Below are 17983 nucleotides of genomic sequence, written 5' to 3'. Positions count from 1 at the left end.
GGTGGAAACAGGAGGTGTGACCACCAGTGCCTCTTTGATGTATCCTCCAAACCTGCGTTCTCTCAGGTACCTTTAAATAGTTAGCTGGAGATTCACAGAGAGCACTGTCAATAGGGTGCCTGTCACATCTTGAGGAAGGGAGTGGATGCTGTGGGTATTGTGACTTGAACAGCAGTCTGATCTGCATCTTAACAATGCCAAGGCAGGAAGATTTTGAGTTCAGGTCCTGCCTGGACTACACAGTAAGACAGTGTCTCCCAGAAAGAGCAGTGTTTGCTTTGGCAGATGTACCTCACTGGTAAAGAGCTTGGGAAGCATAAGCTAGTCCTTGGGTTTGATCCTAGTACCACAAAAGGAGAGGAGAGGGAGAAGAGCATCACGTTGAGTTGAGGTGCCTTAGTCTATTGTGTCTCATGTACATCTCAGGGAGGGGTAAGGTGTTGGTTTTTAGGGTGTTTGTTTGTTTGATATTGTTTGTTTTCAAAACACTTTCTCTGTGTAGCCCTGGCTGTCCTGGAACTCACTCTGTAAACCAGACTGGCCTCAAACTCATAGAGACCCGCCTGCCTCTGGCTCCCAAGTGCTGGGATTAAAGGCCTGTTCACTGCCTGCTTTGTTGTTGTTGTTGTTGTTAAAGATGTTGGGTTTTGTTTGTTAAATTTTACTTTATTATTTTTTGTGAGTGTTTTGCCCTCATCTGTGTCTGTGTACCACTTGTGTGCTTGGTGCTTTTGGAGACTAGAAGATGGAATTGTGTACTCTGGAGCTGGAGTTTTGGACCTTTGTTAGCTGCCATGTGGGTGCTAGGAATTAAACCTGGATCCTTCAGAAGAGCAGGCAATGCTATTACCCACTAACCCATTTCTCTGGCCCCTGTTTGTTTTGTTTTGGGCTTATTTTGAGAAGTGTCTGAGCAGATGTCCGAGCTGCTGTCAGACTTCTGAGGAGCTGAGCTCATGCTTACGTGGAAAGTGCTGACTTATTGAACGGCTTTGAAAGTTTAGAGCATTAGATGGATGACAGCCAGGTTCGTGAAGAGTTAGAAAACAGGGCCTTTATGGAGAGACTGGCTTCACCTTTACCCAGTGTATTGATGGAGACATGTCAGAGATAGGCTTTTTCAGTATTTTTAGGACTACACAGCTGAATCTTAAGTTTCTAGAAGCCACAGTGTTATTTGGACAAATTGTGAGTGTCAGTGCAATAACAGCTCCTTAACTCCTCATTTTCCTGTTTGGTTCCATGCATGCTGAGGTCTTACTATACTGACCAAGCAAAACTGACCAAGATGAGACCTGTCCCATAAAGGTCTTTAGAAGATATTAGACCATCTGAGATCCAGGGCAATGACTCCTGAATCAGAGGTAGAGTCACCTGGACAGCTTCCCTGTCCTGCAGACCTGTGGACTAACAGAGCTAGCCCTGTCCTGCAGACCTGTGGACTCACAGAGCTAGCCCTGTCCTGCAGACCTGTGGACTCACAGAGCTAGCCCCATCCCGCAGACCTGTGGACTCACAGAGCTAGCCCTGTCCTGCAGACCTGTGGACTCACAGAGCTAGCCCTGTCCTGCAGACCTGTGGACTCACAGAGCTAGCAGGCAGGGCAGGTAGAGTATTGTCAACAACTGGGATGCAGTTTCAGGAACCACTTCTCCTGGGTCTATAATGTCAGCATTACCTTTGGTGACTCACAGACTCCACACCAGCTAAATCTGAGTCATTCCCAGGCATCAGAGTGTAACAGCATTACTGTGTTAAACCAGGAATAGAATGTGTCAGTCTGAGGCAGACAGACTTTCAGTAGTTAAAGCCAGTCTGACACTGTCTCAGAGAAAAGAGAAGGACCAATAAGTTGGTTCATCAGGTTAATGCCCCTCCCACCAAGCCTGATGACCTGACGTATATCCCTGAGACCTTTGATGTCTACATGTGCACTACATATGTACATGCTCTCACAACAGAAACACACACACACACGCTACTCTGCTTCCGAGGACTTACATTCAATTCCCAGCAACCAATCAGTGGCGCATAACCATCTCTAATGCCAGTCTCAGAGGATCTGACACTCTCTTCTGGCCTCTGTGGGCACCAGGCATGCACGCAGCATACATACAAATATGCAAACAAAGCATCCATACACATTAAATAAGTAAGTAATAAGTGAAGAGATTTTTAACAAACAAACTTGGATTGCAGCTGGCAGTGAGTAAAAGCTCTTTCTGGCTGTACTGCCTGGTTTTATGTGTCAACTTGACACAAGCTAGAGTCATCATCAGAGAGGAAGGAGCCTCAGTTGAGGAAATGCCTTCATGAGAACCAGCTGTAAGGCATTTTCTCAACTAGTGATCAGTTGTGGAGAGCCCAGCCCATTGTGGTTGGTGCCAGCATCCCTGGTCTGCTGTAATCCTTTTCTACAAAAAAAAAAAAAAAAAAAAAAGCAGGCTGAGCAGGCCAGTAACCAGCACCAGTCTGTGACCTCTGCATCAGCTCCTGCCTCCAGGACTCTGCCCTGTTTGCGATCCTTATTGACTTTCGAATCTTCAATGATGGACAGTGATCTGGAAGTATAAGCTGAATAAACCCTTTCCTCCCTAACTTGCTATTTGGTCATGGTGTTTTGTTGAGGCAATAGAAACCCTAAGACACCGCACAGTCCTGATGACCTGAATTCCATCTCAGGAACCCACACTGGAAAGGGAGAAACCGACTTCCAAAAGTTGTTCCCTGACCTCTGTACACATGCCACAGCAATAATGTAACACACACACACACACAATAAACACAGCATGGATTGCTAGGCCCTACCACAAAATGTCTGACTAAAAATGTTTAGTGGGTGGTAAACCTTGGGAATTTGCATTTGTAACATCAGTTCCTCAGTGCCTCTGCTACTTCTGGTCTGGATTTTGAGAGCTAGTGTTAAAAGGTACATCGTCTTTTAAAACCACTCAAAAACCACCACTGGAAGTTGGTTTAGATTCAAAAGATAATCTCTATACCAGTGCTTAGATTGGGGTAAAGATAGGAGGGAGAAAAGAGAGTTAGTTTAGTTGTTTACATAAAATTTCCTTTTCCTGCCTTTTACACGAGCCCTCTTGTGTTTGTAGAGTTTGAAAGATATCAACAACATGATCAGGCAAGGTGAGCAGAAAACCAAGAAGCGTGTGATAGCCATCACTGGAGATGCAGAATCACCTGCCAAACGTCTCTGCCAAGAGAACGATGATGTTTTACTTAAACGACTACAAGATGTTGTCAGTGAAAGAGCAAATCACTAATGCTACCCTTCGTCTGATCAAAGCACTTTTGGATTGTTCTGGAGAAAGTTGGGGGCGCCATCCTTCCCATTTTTATCACTGGGTTATACAAAAACTTGCACCAAAAGTAAGCTCCTTTTTAATAGCATTTATTCACTCTGTTTCTGACAGACGTATATTTTGAGGTAGATTAGAAAAGAATGTTTTAAGTGCCTTCATAAATAGTAATAAGGGTTTTTTTTTTAGCATTTTTTCCTAGGGTTACATTTTTTAGGATGAATTAAGAAGAAACTATTTTTTTTTAAGAAACTATTTTTTAACTATCTTTTCAGAATGATCAAATGTCTCCTATGCTTTTTAATTTGGTCAGTGAGTCTGTGAGATACTTGTCCTGTCTGCTTGTGTTGAAGGTAGGGCTAGCTCCCACAGTACAAGAGCTCACTGACGTCCCAGCCTGCCTTGGGCCTGCTGGAACAGTGGCCCCTCAGTGCCCCCAGCATGTGGGAGTCTGTGCCTGTCTTCTTCTTCTCTTTGGGTACAAGCAGCTTTGTACCTTTTAGCTCACAACACTGTAAAAGGGATACCCAGTTTTAAAACTACAATTTTCATGATATTGCCTTAATGATTTTATGTGATTGTATTCAGTCATGTAGTTCTCAAAATAAGAAACTGAATCTAAATCTAGGAGAATGAAATTCAGATAAATGAGAAATTAAATTTCCTTAGTAAAGTAGCATTATGATAAGATCATTTATTCATTCATGTTGGGCACAGTGGAACATGCCTATAATTCCAGTACACAGGAGGATTGCTGGGACTGTCCAGCCAGCATAGCTACATAGCAAGACCCTGACTCAAAAAACTAAATTATTCATTCTCATTGTTTATTTAATTTCCTGAAAATATTTGAAGCTTTTACATTAAAATCACTTCATACCTTGTAAGCAAATGTTTCCGTTTAAGAGCTGCTTTTCCTTTCTAGTTTGTATCACCCTTTGTTCCAGTAATTATGATTTCTCATGAGTCTCCCCTGGGGTGTAACTCCTGGGTCCCCTTGAGGATCTCTCCACACTGGAGGTTTAGCCTTCTAAAGAATCAGGTCGCTAGTGTTCACCTTTTCTTCTGTGTGTCTAGCATCAGATAGGGTGTTAATAAGCCATTTAAACTCATAGTTAGATAATGTATCAGTATAAATATTTTTAGCTGCAAACCTTATTTTTAAAATATAAAGTGTTGGCTTGGCAGTCTAGCTCAGCATGTCTAACATAGCCAATGCTAGCTAATTTGAATTAGTCTTAAGGTTTGGCTGCCAATTAATGATGAATGGTAACCAAAGTTTTATTTTTACATTTTAAAAAGAGGTTTGGGTTATGTTTTGCTTTTCTGAAAATTTGTGTTTTGTGTAGTATCTACACATGTTGTAATAAGCCAAATAATAGTCTGTCTTGAGTCCTTGTACATATTTCTGTGTAGCTATAACTACTGTATCACTTTCATTATTAATGTACAAAATATAAATGTAGATTTATTCAGTGACTATGTTAAAAAACTTAAGACATGAATTTACCAATTTTCAGGACTTTGTATTAATGTATATAAAATAGTTAATAAAAATTAGAATTTTTAAAACTTAAACTATTGTACTTTTTACTGTATAACTAGAAGCAAATGTACAGCTATCTAAAGTACATGTCTCGGTTGGAGAGATGTCTTAGTGTCAGAAGCACTGGCTGTTCTTGCAAAATACCACACTGAACAGCTTATAACAGCCCATATACAGTTCTACGAGATGTCATACTTTCTGCTAGCCTTCGGGGGAACCTCCATGCATGTGCACACACACACACATATGCACGTGATGGTGTGAGTGAGAATGCCCCCTACTGCCTTCCCCCCATTTATAAGCTCCTGTAGTTGAACGTTTAGATGGTATGGCCTTGTTGGAGGGGTATGTCACTGGAGGAGGGCTTTCAGGTTTCAAAATAGTCATGCTGCCTGAAAGTCCTGCTGCTAAGGTTGAAGTCTGACCTTATGGGAAAGCCCTGAGCTCAGTAAAATACAGCAGACTCTTATTGTCTTCAAGGCTTCCTCTAATCATCCTGGGGGATCCCAGACCGCACCCCTAATACCTGCGGACTGTCACCTAGCCCGGTTAGATCACAGTGCGGACTGTCACCTAGCTTCAGTTAGATCACAGTGCGGACTGTCAACCTAGCCTCGGTCAGGTCACAGTGCGGACTGTCACCTAGCCTCGGTCAGGTCACAGTGCGGACTGTCACCTAGCCCGGTTAGATCACAGTGCGGACTGTCACCTAGCCTCGGTTAGATCACAGGTTCAGCTTCCTTTCCCCAGAGAAGAACCCATTCAGCTATCGCCTGAGATTCCTGAAATACCTTACACTAGTGACCTTTGCCCACCATGGATATTTCTACCCCCTTTCTCTAAACTATATAACACTTGATTCACCCCGAGTAAAAGTAATCTGTCTCCTGAAGCTGGTACCAGTGTGTCATTATTAGTTATTACCGTTAGTACTCATAGGGCCTCTGGCCAACCCCATCTGTACCCCTGCTCCATTAGCCCTCATGGACCAAAGTCGGCCGACAAGCTTCAGGGGTAGGGAGGGTCACATCCACCATTCCCACTCTGCTCTCTGCCTCTTGCTTGCAGTTTGAGATACAGGTCTCAGCTGTTCCTGCCATCATGGCTTCTACTAGATATCATGGACTCTGGAACTGTATGGCAGTACATGCTTTTAATGAGCAGGACATAGGGGTATAGTTCAGTAGAGTTCCTGTCTAGCATGCATGAAGCCCTAGGTCTCAGTCAGCACAACATAAAATTGGGCACGGTGGTACACCTTTGTAATCCCAGCATTTGGGAGGTGGAGGGAGAAGGGTTGTTGTCTTAGTCAGGGCTTCTATTCCTGCACAAAACATCATGACCAAGAAGCAAGTTGGGGAGGAAAGGGTTTATTTAGCTTACACTTCCACATTGCTGTTCATCACCAAAGGAAGTCAGGACAGGAACTCACACAGGACAGGAACCTGGAGGCAGGAGCTGATCCAAAGGCCATGGAGGGGTGCTGCGTACTGAATTGCTCAGCCTGCTCTCTTATAAAGCCCAGGCCAACCAACCCAGGGATGATGGTACCACCCACAGCGGGCTGTACTGTAGGACTTTCTTGATTCACCAGGTTCCAATAGTGACATAGAGACTTAATGAATTGCTAGGCCTTATAGCTAGGCTTGTTCCCAACTAGCTATTTATCTTAATTAACCCGTTTATTGTAATCTACATCCTGCCATGCAGCCCATTACTTTAGTCCCAGCACCTGTTATGTCCTTTGTGTCTGGCTACGTAATCTCTCATGCTTGATTCTTTCCCAGAGTTCTTATCTCTGCCGTATGTCAGCCTCGTGTCCGCCGTCGTCGTTCCCCACCCCCCCTTTCCTCTCCTGCCCTGCTATAAGCCATCAGCTCTTTATTAAACCAATCAGAGGTGATGGAAAGGGATGTTTACAAAACACCAAGACAAGTGATGCTTCATAAAAATAACAATACCGAAGTCCAGACAGTACTCAGCACTCTGCTGGTACAGAAATAGATATTTGAATAATACAGAGACCACCTTTACTCAGTGCACAAGAAGATTGTCCCAACAGGCCTGGGCCCACCCCCATCTCTCACTAATTAACAAAATGCCCACAGGCTTGCCTGCAGCCTAACCCTAAGGCATTTTCTCAGTTGAGTTTCCCTCTCAGATTACTTCAACTTGTGTCTAGTTGATAGAAGACTATCCAGCACAGAGGTCAGGAAATTCAAAGTCATTTTCATAACAAGTTCAAATTAGAGACCAGCCTGGGCTACAGGAGACCTTGTCTCAAAAACAAGAAAAGAGACCAACAGCCTTAGGTGCCCATCAACAGATGAATGGAGTTTTAAGAATGACATACACACAATGGTATTTTATTTAGACATAAAAAATGTTAAGTCTCCCCCTCAAAAAAACAACAAGCAAACAAAAAAAAAACCCTGAACTTACTGTTAAACATTCTGGCCGGGTGGTGGTGGCGCACGCCTTTAATCCCAGCACTTGGGAGGCAGAGGCAGGCGGATTTCTGAGTTCAAGGCCAGCCTGGTCTACAGAGTGAGTTCCAGGACAGCCAGGACTACACAGAGAAACCCTGTCTCGAAAAACAAAACAAAAAAACATAATATGAGTGTAGTATGCACACACCATAAGTCTCAATTTATGTACTAAAATAACTCAGATACCACGGGCTATGTTATACATGCACATAACATTTATATTAATATCTAGAAAAAGCAAGAGTATAGTACCGAATCTGACCAACAGTTGGCCCGGTATGTGACTTCCTCCAGAGGCTCTGAGGATGCTTCAGATGAACTAATTGTAGCAGCAACTTTCCTTCCAGTTGTTGCTCAGACTCCCACGCAAAGCCATGCTGGCAAGAGACGAGCTGATGTGACTACACTTGCTTTTAGGGGCCCATACAGCGTTTAAAACGTGACTTATGATTAACTCCTCCCAAAGAGTTTATTTTGTTTTGTTTGGCTGTCCTGGATCTTGCTTTGTAGACCAGGCTTGGCCTCGAACTCATGTAGGTCTACCTGTCTCTGCCTCTAGGAGTCCTGGGACTAAAGATGGGCACCACCACACCAGGCTCTCCACAGTCTGGCCACGCAATGTCTTAAAAGCAATAGTGCTATTACTTAGCTTAAGTTATCGAAAAAATTTTCAAAGTGAATTCGGTACAAATTTCAGGGCACTTGGTTTGTGTGTGACTCTGAACCAGTAAGTACTTTTATCTCTGAGCTTGATTTCTTCATCTGTTACATGGATATGATAGCATCTGAGGTCTTTGTCCAGCATACGGTCTTTTCCTACTAGGATGAGACCTGGCTTTTTGACTAAAGGAGTTATGAGTCACCATGTGGTTGCTGGGAATTGAACTCAGGACTCCTGGAAGAGCATCAGTGTTCTTAACCACTGAGCTGTCTCTCCAGCCCGCTCTGCTCCTTCTTTGACCTCATCTCTCACTGCTTCTTCCTCTACCCTTTGCTATTTCTCAGCACCAGACATTCTTCTGCTTAGGGGAACTTGCTTCCTCTTTCTGGAACTTCTTTCTAGGCCAGATGGGTAACTCTTTCACCTCTGCTCAAATGTCAGCTCTCACAAAGGCCTGTCCTGACCATCCTACCCAACATGGTGACCCTGTCTCTCTCCTCCTGGTATCGTAGCCTGCTCTATGATTTTCTGCAGCACCAGCTTCTGACATACTAGACAAGTCTCCTATTGTTAATTACATTATTGTTCACCGCTGGCCTTCCCAGTAGAATGTGAATTCCAGGAAGCAGGGAATTTTGTCTGTATAGTTTATCGATGTGCCCTAGCTGTCCAGAGCAGTGCCAGGCAAACTCTAAGTATCCAGCAAACACTCATATTCGATGTGTGAATGAAATATATTAATAACCACATAAACTTAACCCTAGATAAGCACTTAAGGAAACTCTTACGACGATTAAAAATTATAGATACTAAGGCAAAAGTGAAATGTCTGACTCAGCTGTTATCTCTGTCTGTCGTCTGTCTGTCTGTCTGAGTTCATCATGAATAAGGGGTAAGTACTCTACCCACTGAGATATACCCTAGCCCTAACTAAATACTATTTGTGTGTCTGTGATATATGTACGTTTTGGTGTTCTGGGTTACACAAAAGACACTTTGAGCAAGTCAATTTCCAGATACCCAAACCTCTTATCTGAACTAGGAGTTATCTAAAAGAACCATTACCTAACCAATTCTCAAGCTATATGGGTCTTCCTGTCACCGCGCCCTCTAGTTAGTCTGGCTAAGGGTCTATGTATTTTGTTGATTTTGTCAAAAAGCCAGCGCCTAGTTTTGTTAATTCTTTATTTCTACTTGGTTGATTTCAGCCCTGAGTTTATTTCCTGCAGTCTACTTCTCTTGGGTGTGTTTGCTTCTTTTTGTTCTAGAGCTTTCAGATGTGCTATTTAGTGTATGACCTCTCCGATTTCTTTATGAAGGCACTCAGAGATATGAATTTTCCTCTTAGCACTGCTTTCATTGTGTCCCATAAGTTTGAGTATATTGTGCCTTCATTTTGTTAAATTCTAGAAAGTCTTTAATTTCTTTCTTTATTTCTTCCCTGACCAAGTTATTGTTGAGTAGAGAGTTGTGCAGCTTCCATATGTTTATGGGTTTTTCTGTTGTTTTTGTTGTTATTGAAGACTAGTCGTAGTCTGTGATGGTCTGATTGTATAAGGGATTAAGTCATTGATCTTGTATCTGTTGAGGTTTGTTTTGTGTCTGATTATATGGTCAGTTTTGGAGAAGGTACCATGAAGTGTTGAGAAGGTATAATCTTTTTTTTTTTTTGGGGGGGGGGGTTGAAATGTTCTGTAGATATCTGTTAAGTCCATTTGACTCATAACTTCTGTTAGTTTCACTGTGTCTCTGTTTAGCTTCTGTTTCCATGATCTGTCCATTGGTGAGAGTGAGGTGTTGAAGTCTCCCACTATTATTGTGTGAGGTTCAATGTGTACTTAGAAGTTTAGCAGTGTTTCTTTTACAAATGTGGTTGCCCTTGCATTTGGGGCATAGATGTTCAGAACTAAGAGTTCATCTTGGTGGATGTTTCCTCTGATGAGTATGATAGTGTCCTTCCCCATCTTGTTTGATAACTTTTGGTTGAAAGTCTATTTTATTGGATATTAGAATTGCCACTCCAGCTTGTTTCTTGGGATCATCTGCTTGGAAAACTTTTTCCCATCCTTTTACTTTGAGGTAGTGTCTGTCTTTGTCACTGATGTGTGTTTCCTGTATGCAGCAAAATGCTGGGTCCTGTTTACATATCCAGTCTGTTAGCCTATGTCTTTTTATTGGGGAATTGAGTCCATTGATGTCGAGAGATATTAAGGACCAATGATTGTTGCTTCCTGTTATTTTTGTTGTTAGAGGTGGAATTATGTTTGTGTGTTTCCCTTCATTTGTGTTTGTTGTGAGATTAATTTCTTGCTTTTTCTTGGGTGTAATTTCCTCCTGGCTTTCCAGGTATATCTTGGGACTAAGCTATGCAACATCTCTGTGAATCCTTAGAAAGAACAACTCCATAAATCTCAGCTGTCAACGACTATTTACAAAAGACTACTTCAAAGCCTAGGTGCCATTACTCCAAAATTCATGCCACATATAGTGGCTCTGCAAAAATTCTCCTACATGTACATGTGTGTGCAGGTGTGCATGTCCCTGTGCATATGGAATGGCCAGAGGATCACTTGTAGGGTCCTATTCTATCACTCTTTGCTTTATTCCTTTTTTTTTTTTTTTAAGACTAGGTCTCACTATGTATCTCTGGCTAGCCTGGTACTTGCTAGGTATACTAGGTTGACCTCAAGCTCACAGAGATGCCTCTGCCTCTGCCTCTGCCGTATGAGTGCTGGAATTAAGGATGTGCACCCATGACAACCAACAAGAGAAGGTCCCTTACTGAACTTGAAGGAGACAGGCAGTCAGCAAACTCCAATGAGCCCCTTTCTCTCCCCCTCCCTGTGCTGTCCCCAATTCTAGAATGACAGATGTGCTGAGACCACCTGCTCAGGTCTTCCTACCTGCTCAGCAAGCATTCTTGCCCACTGAACTCTATCTGGCTATTGTTAGAACAGGAACTTGCTATGTTTGATCAGGCTATCCCGAACTCAAGATCCCCCTGCCTCTCTCTGCCTTCTTAAGAGCTGGGATTTATTTTTATTTATTTATTTTAAGAATTTGAGGTTGGCTTTGAAATTTGCATAGATGTCAAAAGCATCTCCAGGTAGCCATGTTTAGCGAAGGACGAAGAGGAAGTAAAACAGTAATTCATGAAGGGTGATGGTGGTTGGCTGTGGGGAGATAGAGAAATCATCAACCTCCGGCAGCCAGGACCAAACTACGCGGTCCATCCAGCTGTGCCGGTCAGAGGTCCCGAATGAATTTCTTGGAATAGGGAGGACACTGGGGTAGTGAGCCTTAGCCTTGACAATGGGTTGGTGTTCTGCCTTGCTACCTAACCATGGGAAGATTCACTTCAGAAGAGGAAGCTTGGGCACTGGTTTCTCTCAGTGTGGGTAGGGCTCCTTTGTTTTGAATAGGTATTGCTTTCCCAGGCTAGGGGATGACTAAGAGTGACCAGGTCATCAGGCCTCTCAGGAGAGCTGAACCCTTCTGTAGGGTCTTAGACTGAAACCCAAATTCCTATGCTTGCCCAGCAAGTGCCTCTGCCCATTAAGTCATCTTACTAGGCCAAGCAGAGCATGCAAATTCAATTGATTCAAGTTCAAATCCTGTTTGTATCACTTTTTAATTCCTTAATACTATGGGGAAAGACTTTCCCTCAAGTCTTTTAAAGACAAGTCAGATCAGCCTTGGCGGATTTCAAATACACCTCTTTTAGTTTCTTGTTTCAGTTTCCTAAGTCTTGACAACTGTGAGATGTTTTCACCAAGCACCCTGTTGACAGGGTGGATCATGTTTTTCTGGGCCTGACTTCCTGTCAACCCTTCCCTATATTCCCTGCTTCGAGTCTGTAGGGACTGTGATTGGAAATGTTGGGTTAACTATGAGATCGTGATTTTAAGATAAAACCCCAATTTAAAAAGAAAAAAGGGAGAGGGGCTACAAATGTAAATTAGTTGGCAGACTGCCTGCCCACCTTGCATGACGCTAAGGTGTGATCTCTGACACCACAGAAATCGGTATGGGGGCACACACTGTAACCCCAAACCTTGGAAGAGGAAGTAGAAGGATTACAAGCTTAAAGTCATCCTTAGCCAAGCGGTGAATTTGAGACTAGCCCGGAATAGAAGAAACCCTATGCTGGGCTGGAGAGATGGCTCAGTGGTTAGGAGCATTGACTGTTCTTCCAGAGGTCCTGAGTTCAATTCCCAGAAGCCACATGGTAGCTCACAACTATCTGTAATGGGATCTGATGCCCTCTTCTGGTGTATCTGAAGACATCTACAGTGTACTCATGTATATAAATAAATAAATAAATAAATAAATAAATAAATAAATAAATCCAGAACGAAAGAAAGAAGGAAGGAAGGAAGGAAAGAAAGAAAGAAAGAAAGAAAGAAAGAAAGAAAGAAAGCCTATGCTATGTATAAACAACAAAAACTAGAGATAGAACTCACTGTTACCAAGCTTGAGGAGCTAAGCCTGATCACTTGGGCCTTTGTGGTAGGAGAGACCTGACTCCCACAGTTTGTCTTCTGATCTCTACACATGCATCATGGCACATGTATTCACACGCACAAGTTTTCATTTAAAAATATACAGTGGATCCATTGCATGGATCCAGGAGTATGCCTTCAATCCTAGGCAGAGGCAGACAGATCTCTGGGAGTTCAAGGCCAGCCTGGTCTACATAGTCCAGGACAGCTAGAGCTACATAGTGAGACCCTGTCTCAAAAAAACAAAACAACCAATACATGAAAAACAACCAATATGTGAAATAGTGTGGTAGATAAGGCCTGTAATCTCAGCAGTTTGGAGGCTGCTCAAGAAGATCCTGGACTCAAAGCCCAGCATGGCTATACAGTGAGACTGTTTCAATAAACAGATAACAGAGGAAGGAGCCACAGTGTGGTGACCAGTCTTGGCTTGACAACTTGACTGCTTCTGGAATTTTGTCGATTAGATTATTTGAAGCAGGAAAACCCATCCTAAATTGGGGCTAGATCTGCTGGCAGCCCAGATGAAAAGGCGCGAGAGACGGTTGAGAGCTTTTGCCTGCTTGCTTTCACTCTCACTAGCACATCCATCTATGCTATTTCTGTGGCTTTCCTTTTGCACAAAAGCCAACTTCTCTGGGATTCTAGTGTAGACAGAGGACCAGCCGCTCTCCAGGAATCCTTCAGGACTCCTATGACAACCAGTCTCCTGGACCAAACAATTATCACATTCTTGGCCTTTTCCAGAGTCTGACAGCCATTGTTGGACCACATGAGCTAAATCCTTTAAACCAATCTAATAAATCCCTCTTAAACACACACATAAATATTTATTCTAACATTTCTGTTCCTTTAGAGAGTACTGACTAATGCAACAAGTGATTTATAAAGAACATGGCCTTTAGAAGCAGGCCCAGTCTTGTCATTTCTTAGCTCTTTCTAACCCTCTCCCTCCCAGTTTTTATACTTCACTTTCCTACATCTGAAATTTGTTAAACGAGTATTCGTAAGACCTTTAGAACAGGGCCCTGATCACAACAGCACTGTTTGCTAAGAATACTTTGGTTCATCAGATTTCTAGTTTGCTTTTTTATTTTTATTTTTATTTTTATTTTTATTTTTATTTTTATTTTTATTTTTATTTTTATTTTACTTTTTGGTGCTGGGCATTGAACATCGGGCCTCAAGCTTGTATTTTATGCCTGAGCATCACTTACAGCTGTGGGGCTCACCACTAAGCTTCTAATTTGTACTGCTTGATGTTAAAATACCTAGATGTGTCTATGTCTTGGTTTCTGAAAAGCTGTTGTAAATTAGTGGTCGTTGGATGGATAAGGTTTTTTGGGGAAGTTTGGGTTTGTCTCAAAATGGCTTAAAGTCCGTCCCCCCCCCACAAAAGCTTGCCATTTGGACAATGGCTAGTAATTAGTAAAAATCCTGTCTATTTGGAAATAAATAGGGTGATCTGCTGCCAGCTAACTGAATCTGTGAAATGTAAAAGGACAGTCTGACAACCAGCTGGCAATCATTTCAGGGTCTTCCAGTTGGGCCAGTCCCTTGTCCATTGTTTTCTGCTCTGGGATAGAGCTGGCAGCAATGGCCTTTTAGGTTTTTGTTTTTTTATTTTAACAAGTTTACAGCTTGGAGTGTTTGAAACCTGGCAAAACGTATTTGTTTCGAGGAAGATACCTGCAGTTCACCAGATGACCCTCTTAATCTGGAGTGTGGTGGAACCTTCATTAGCCTCAGATGCCCTCTTTGGCCCGGTCCTCACTAAAGTCTCCACCCTTTACCACAGCCCTAAATTTTCCTTCTTCTAATAACTCCGCCCTTTCGGAGAAACACAAGGGCGGAGTTGAGGGCGATCACACAGACATTGCGCTTGCGCAATGGGCCAGGCGCTAGCGCCCCAGGGAGGCCACGCTCCCGAGGCTGATGTCCAGCGCGCTTGCGCAGTAGGCCTGGAGGCTGGCAAAACTGAATGGACTCGCCTCCGGGGCTGTGGCGTCAGTGCGGCTGCGCGCGAGCCGGGAGCCGCGGTACTTAACTTCGCCGCGCCGGGTGTCGGAGGTAGCCATGCAGAGAGCAGGCTTGGAGCAGCCGGCTAAGCGGCCCCGCTGCGATGGCAGCCCAAGGACGCCACAGAGCACTCCTCCTGCAGGAGCGAACCAGTCTGCAGACCCCGACTCCCAAAGCAGCGACCTCCGAACCTGGGATCCAGAGGACGTGTGCTCCTTCCTAGAGAAACGTGGTTTCCGAGAGAAGAAAGTGCTGGACATCTTCAGAGGTAGCGGGGCTGAGGGAGGAGGGATGGCGACCGAGGGGCCCAGGGGAGAGAGCTCACGCGGGAGACATCCTAAGGGGGAGGCTCGCCGAGCCAAGGTCTCTAGGGGGAAGCGGCTGGCGGGAACCCGAACCTGGGGAGGGAGGCGCCCCGACGGGAGGCGAACAGATACCCGAGGTGGGCACAGGTGAAGTGCAAGCCCATAGACTCGCTCTCCGGGCGGCGAGCCTAAGAGGGGCCCAGGGAGGTTTGCATTTTCTTCTGGTGGACGGGAGAACTTGTCACTTCTCCTGACAGGAGCAATCCCCACCCTTCTTAGAAGAAGACTTTACCCCAGACCTCCGGCTGTGGCTTGCGGTCTTTCAGGGTCACCTGATTTGGGAGACCCTTCTGTGCTAACCTCAGCTCCGGAACACTTGGCCCCATGAGATTTTGGGCGCTTTTAAGTTTCACTTTTAAGCTGGCCCCGGAATTTGGGGTTTTCCTAAAAGGGGAGAGAAGGTGGTTAATCTCTGGATTCTCACTGACTATCATAATATCCCAGGGTTCAGTATGTGCTGATTGTATTTGCAAAATGCTGCTGAGCGAATTTCTCTTCTAAAATAACAAGTTATTCAGTTGACCACTGAAACCTCAACATTCCACAACTTGGCCACTCAAGGGGAGGGTATAGGCTAAGAATTTTAAGTGACTCTAAAGTTTCTTGCTCATGTACCCATCACACTTTGAATCTACTCAACTTTTTTTGTGGTGGATGTGAAGTGTAACCCCTCGCATGATCCCCGGAGGTGTTCCCCTGGAAAGGGGCCCCTTAGCGGTTGTGATTTTCAAATTCAGTGAACTTTACTTTTGTGGGGTGCAGCCCCCATGCGCCTAATTGAAAGACTGAGTGTGAAGTTTAAAGTTCAGGACATTAAGATAGCTTAAATGTAGGAACTCAAGTTTCTTTTTTTCTACCCCTCTTCTCTCTACAGAAGAGTAACTTTGGAGGGGGATGGATTAAGACAGGGCCTGTCTTATGAAGTCCTGTCTATTTGGAACTCCATCTGTAGACCAGCCTGGCCTCGAACTCAGAGACCCACCTGCCTCTGACTCTTGAGTACTGGATTAAAGGTGTAGGCCACCACATCTGGCAAGATTTTATTTTAATTTTGTATAGATGAGTGTCTTGCCTTTTATGTGTACATCCACCATATGTGCCTGGTGTCGTTGAGGGGGCCAGGAGCTGGAGTAAGTCCCTTAACCTGGTGTTACAGGTGGTTGTGAGCAGCCTTAGGGGTGCTGAGAACCAAATCTGAGCCCTCTGCAAGAGCAGTGAGTGTTCTTAACCACTGAGTTATCTCTTCTGGCTTTTTTTTATTTTAAATTGGGTTTTTATGGGAGTGCTGGTAGCGGGTATGCATATGAGTACAGTGTCTGTCAAAGCCCTAAGAGGGTATCCAGCCTTCTGGAGCTGGAGTTCTGGGCATTTGGGAATGGCCTAAAGTGAGTGCTGAGGATTGCACGCCTCTACAAGAACAGTATGTGCTCATTACTGAGAAGCCATCTCTCTAGCCCCAGATGATGCTTTGATATCCAAAGATGTTAAGTAACTTTCCAAAGTCACATTATTAGACAAAAAAAAAAAAAAATGCAGAGTTGGATTTTTTTTTAAAGGTTAAGTCTTTGGATTCCAGAATTCATTCCAGTTATTTCTGAAATGGTGTCCTCACTAAAACTTACTTGGGAGGCTGAGGCAAGACAAGCAAGACTTCAGGTTCTAGTTTTAGGTCTTCAGCTGTCCTAGGCTAGATAATGAGATCCTATCTCAAAACAAAACACCATTGGAGAACATAGCCAAAATTAGAAAATCAACTAAAGCAAGAGAAAAAAATCTATCCGATAGAAAAATGAGTACAAAAAGCAAGAGACCATTGATAAACAACCAATCAAGAAGTAAAGCTCTCGCTCAGTACTGATTTTTAAAATACTGGGTTTTCATTTTAATGATTAGAAAAATGTTAGTAGATAAATTATGTATAACCAGTAAGGTTGATGGAAGTGTTCATTAGGTCAGCGATGGACTGTTTGTCAGTGCTCTTTGACTTACAGTAAATAGTTATGGCTAACATTTATTATGTATATCCTTTGTATGAAGCACTGCTATACACATTTCATAAGCTTTTTAGGGAGGGATAGACTTTTTTTGTGTGTCTGTGTATATGGAGGATTATACCCAGAGCTTTGTTCATGTTATGTGTGGACTGTACCACTAAGTCACACACCCCAGTCAGTCAGTAACCATATAAGCATGAAGACCTGTGTTCTGAATTCTACCACCCACACAAAAAGTTGGGTGTAGTTGGGCATACTTACAATCCCAGAGGTGAGGGGCCAGAAAAAAGAAAGTTCCTGAGGTTTGCTGGCCAAGCACTCTATCTGAAATGTATACATAAACTCACACGGGCACACATACACGTAAATAAAAAGTGAATAAATCTTAGAGAAATACCAGGCAGAGGAGGAAGAAAGGAAGACTCCTGACATTGGCCTCCAGCTTCCAACAAGCAGATGCACAGACCTGCAAATGCCCGCACAAGTGCACACACAGACTTTGGAAAATGTATTCTGATTTGTATATATTGTAGAATACAAAGTATCCATTAAGAAAGATACAGGCAGTCTGGCAGTGGTGGCGCCCGCCTTTAATCCCAGCATTTAGGAGGCAGAGGCAGGCCTGGTCTACAGAGTGAGTTCCAGGACAGCCAGGGCTACACAGAGAAACCCTGTCTTGAAAAACCAAAAAAAAAAAAAAAAAAATACAGGCTTTCATCACTGAGAACTAGGTTTAGGATATTGGGTGAGAAAAATTGGTTATATGACAATCTTTTATATATAAATTTACATCATTGTATAGAGATACATCTGTTATCTCATACTGTTAACAGTAGGTATCAGTTTGAACTTAAGTAAATTGGTATTTGGTACTTAATATTATTTGGATCTTTTTACATTGGGTAACTGTTTTTCAAGATAGAAAACAAAAAAAAATACAGGGGGCTGGAGAGATGGCTCAGTGGTTAAGAGCACTGACTGCTCTTCCAGAGGTCCTGAGTTCAAATCCCAGCAACCACATGGTGGCTCACAACCATCTGTAATGAGATTTGATGCCCTCTTCTGGTGTGTCTGAAGACAGCTACAGTGT

At 43.4% G+C, this 17983-nt stretch overlaps 2 protein-coding genes across 3 annotated transcripts in view; both read left to right on the top strand.

Moving 5' to 3' along the window:
* Positions 1-4895, top strand: part of Rbl1 (RB transcriptional corepressor like 1) — a 66198-nt gene extending 61303 nt beyond the window's left edge. The window contains exon 19 of the mRNA XM_028782024.1: positions 3111-4895. Within this exon, the coding sequence (XP_028637857.1) occupies positions 3111-3281 (171 nt within the window). The 3' untranslated portion in view covers positions 3282-4895. The remainder of the gene's footprint in view (positions 1-3110) is intronic.
* Positions 4896-14507: 9612 nt separating this feature from the next.
* Samhd1 (SAM and HD domain containing deoxynucleoside triphosphate triphosphohydrolase 1) overlaps positions 14508-17983 on the top strand; it is a 33288-nt gene continuing 29812 nt past the window's right edge. The window contains exon 1 of one of the 2 annotated variants that reach the window (XM_028782021.1): positions 14508-14802. In XM_028782021.1, coding sequence (XP_028637854.1) covers positions 14592-14802 — 211 coding nt within the window. In that variant the 5' untranslated portion in view covers positions 14508-14591. The remainder of the gene's footprint in view (positions 14803-17983) is intronic. The other variant, XM_028782023.1, reaches the window with a different exon arrangement.

Source organism: Grammomys surdaster, unplaced genomic scaffold, assembly GCF_004785775.1.
Source record: "Grammomys surdaster isolate TR1022 unplaced genomic scaffold, NIH_TR_1.0 677, whole genome shotgun sequence".
Classification (NCBI taxonomy): domain Eukaryota; kingdom Metazoa; phylum Chordata; class Mammalia; order Rodentia; family Muridae; genus Grammomys; species Grammomys surdaster.
Note: the sequence above shows the minus strand (reverse complement) of the source record. Positions and strands in the feature narration are given on the sequence as shown.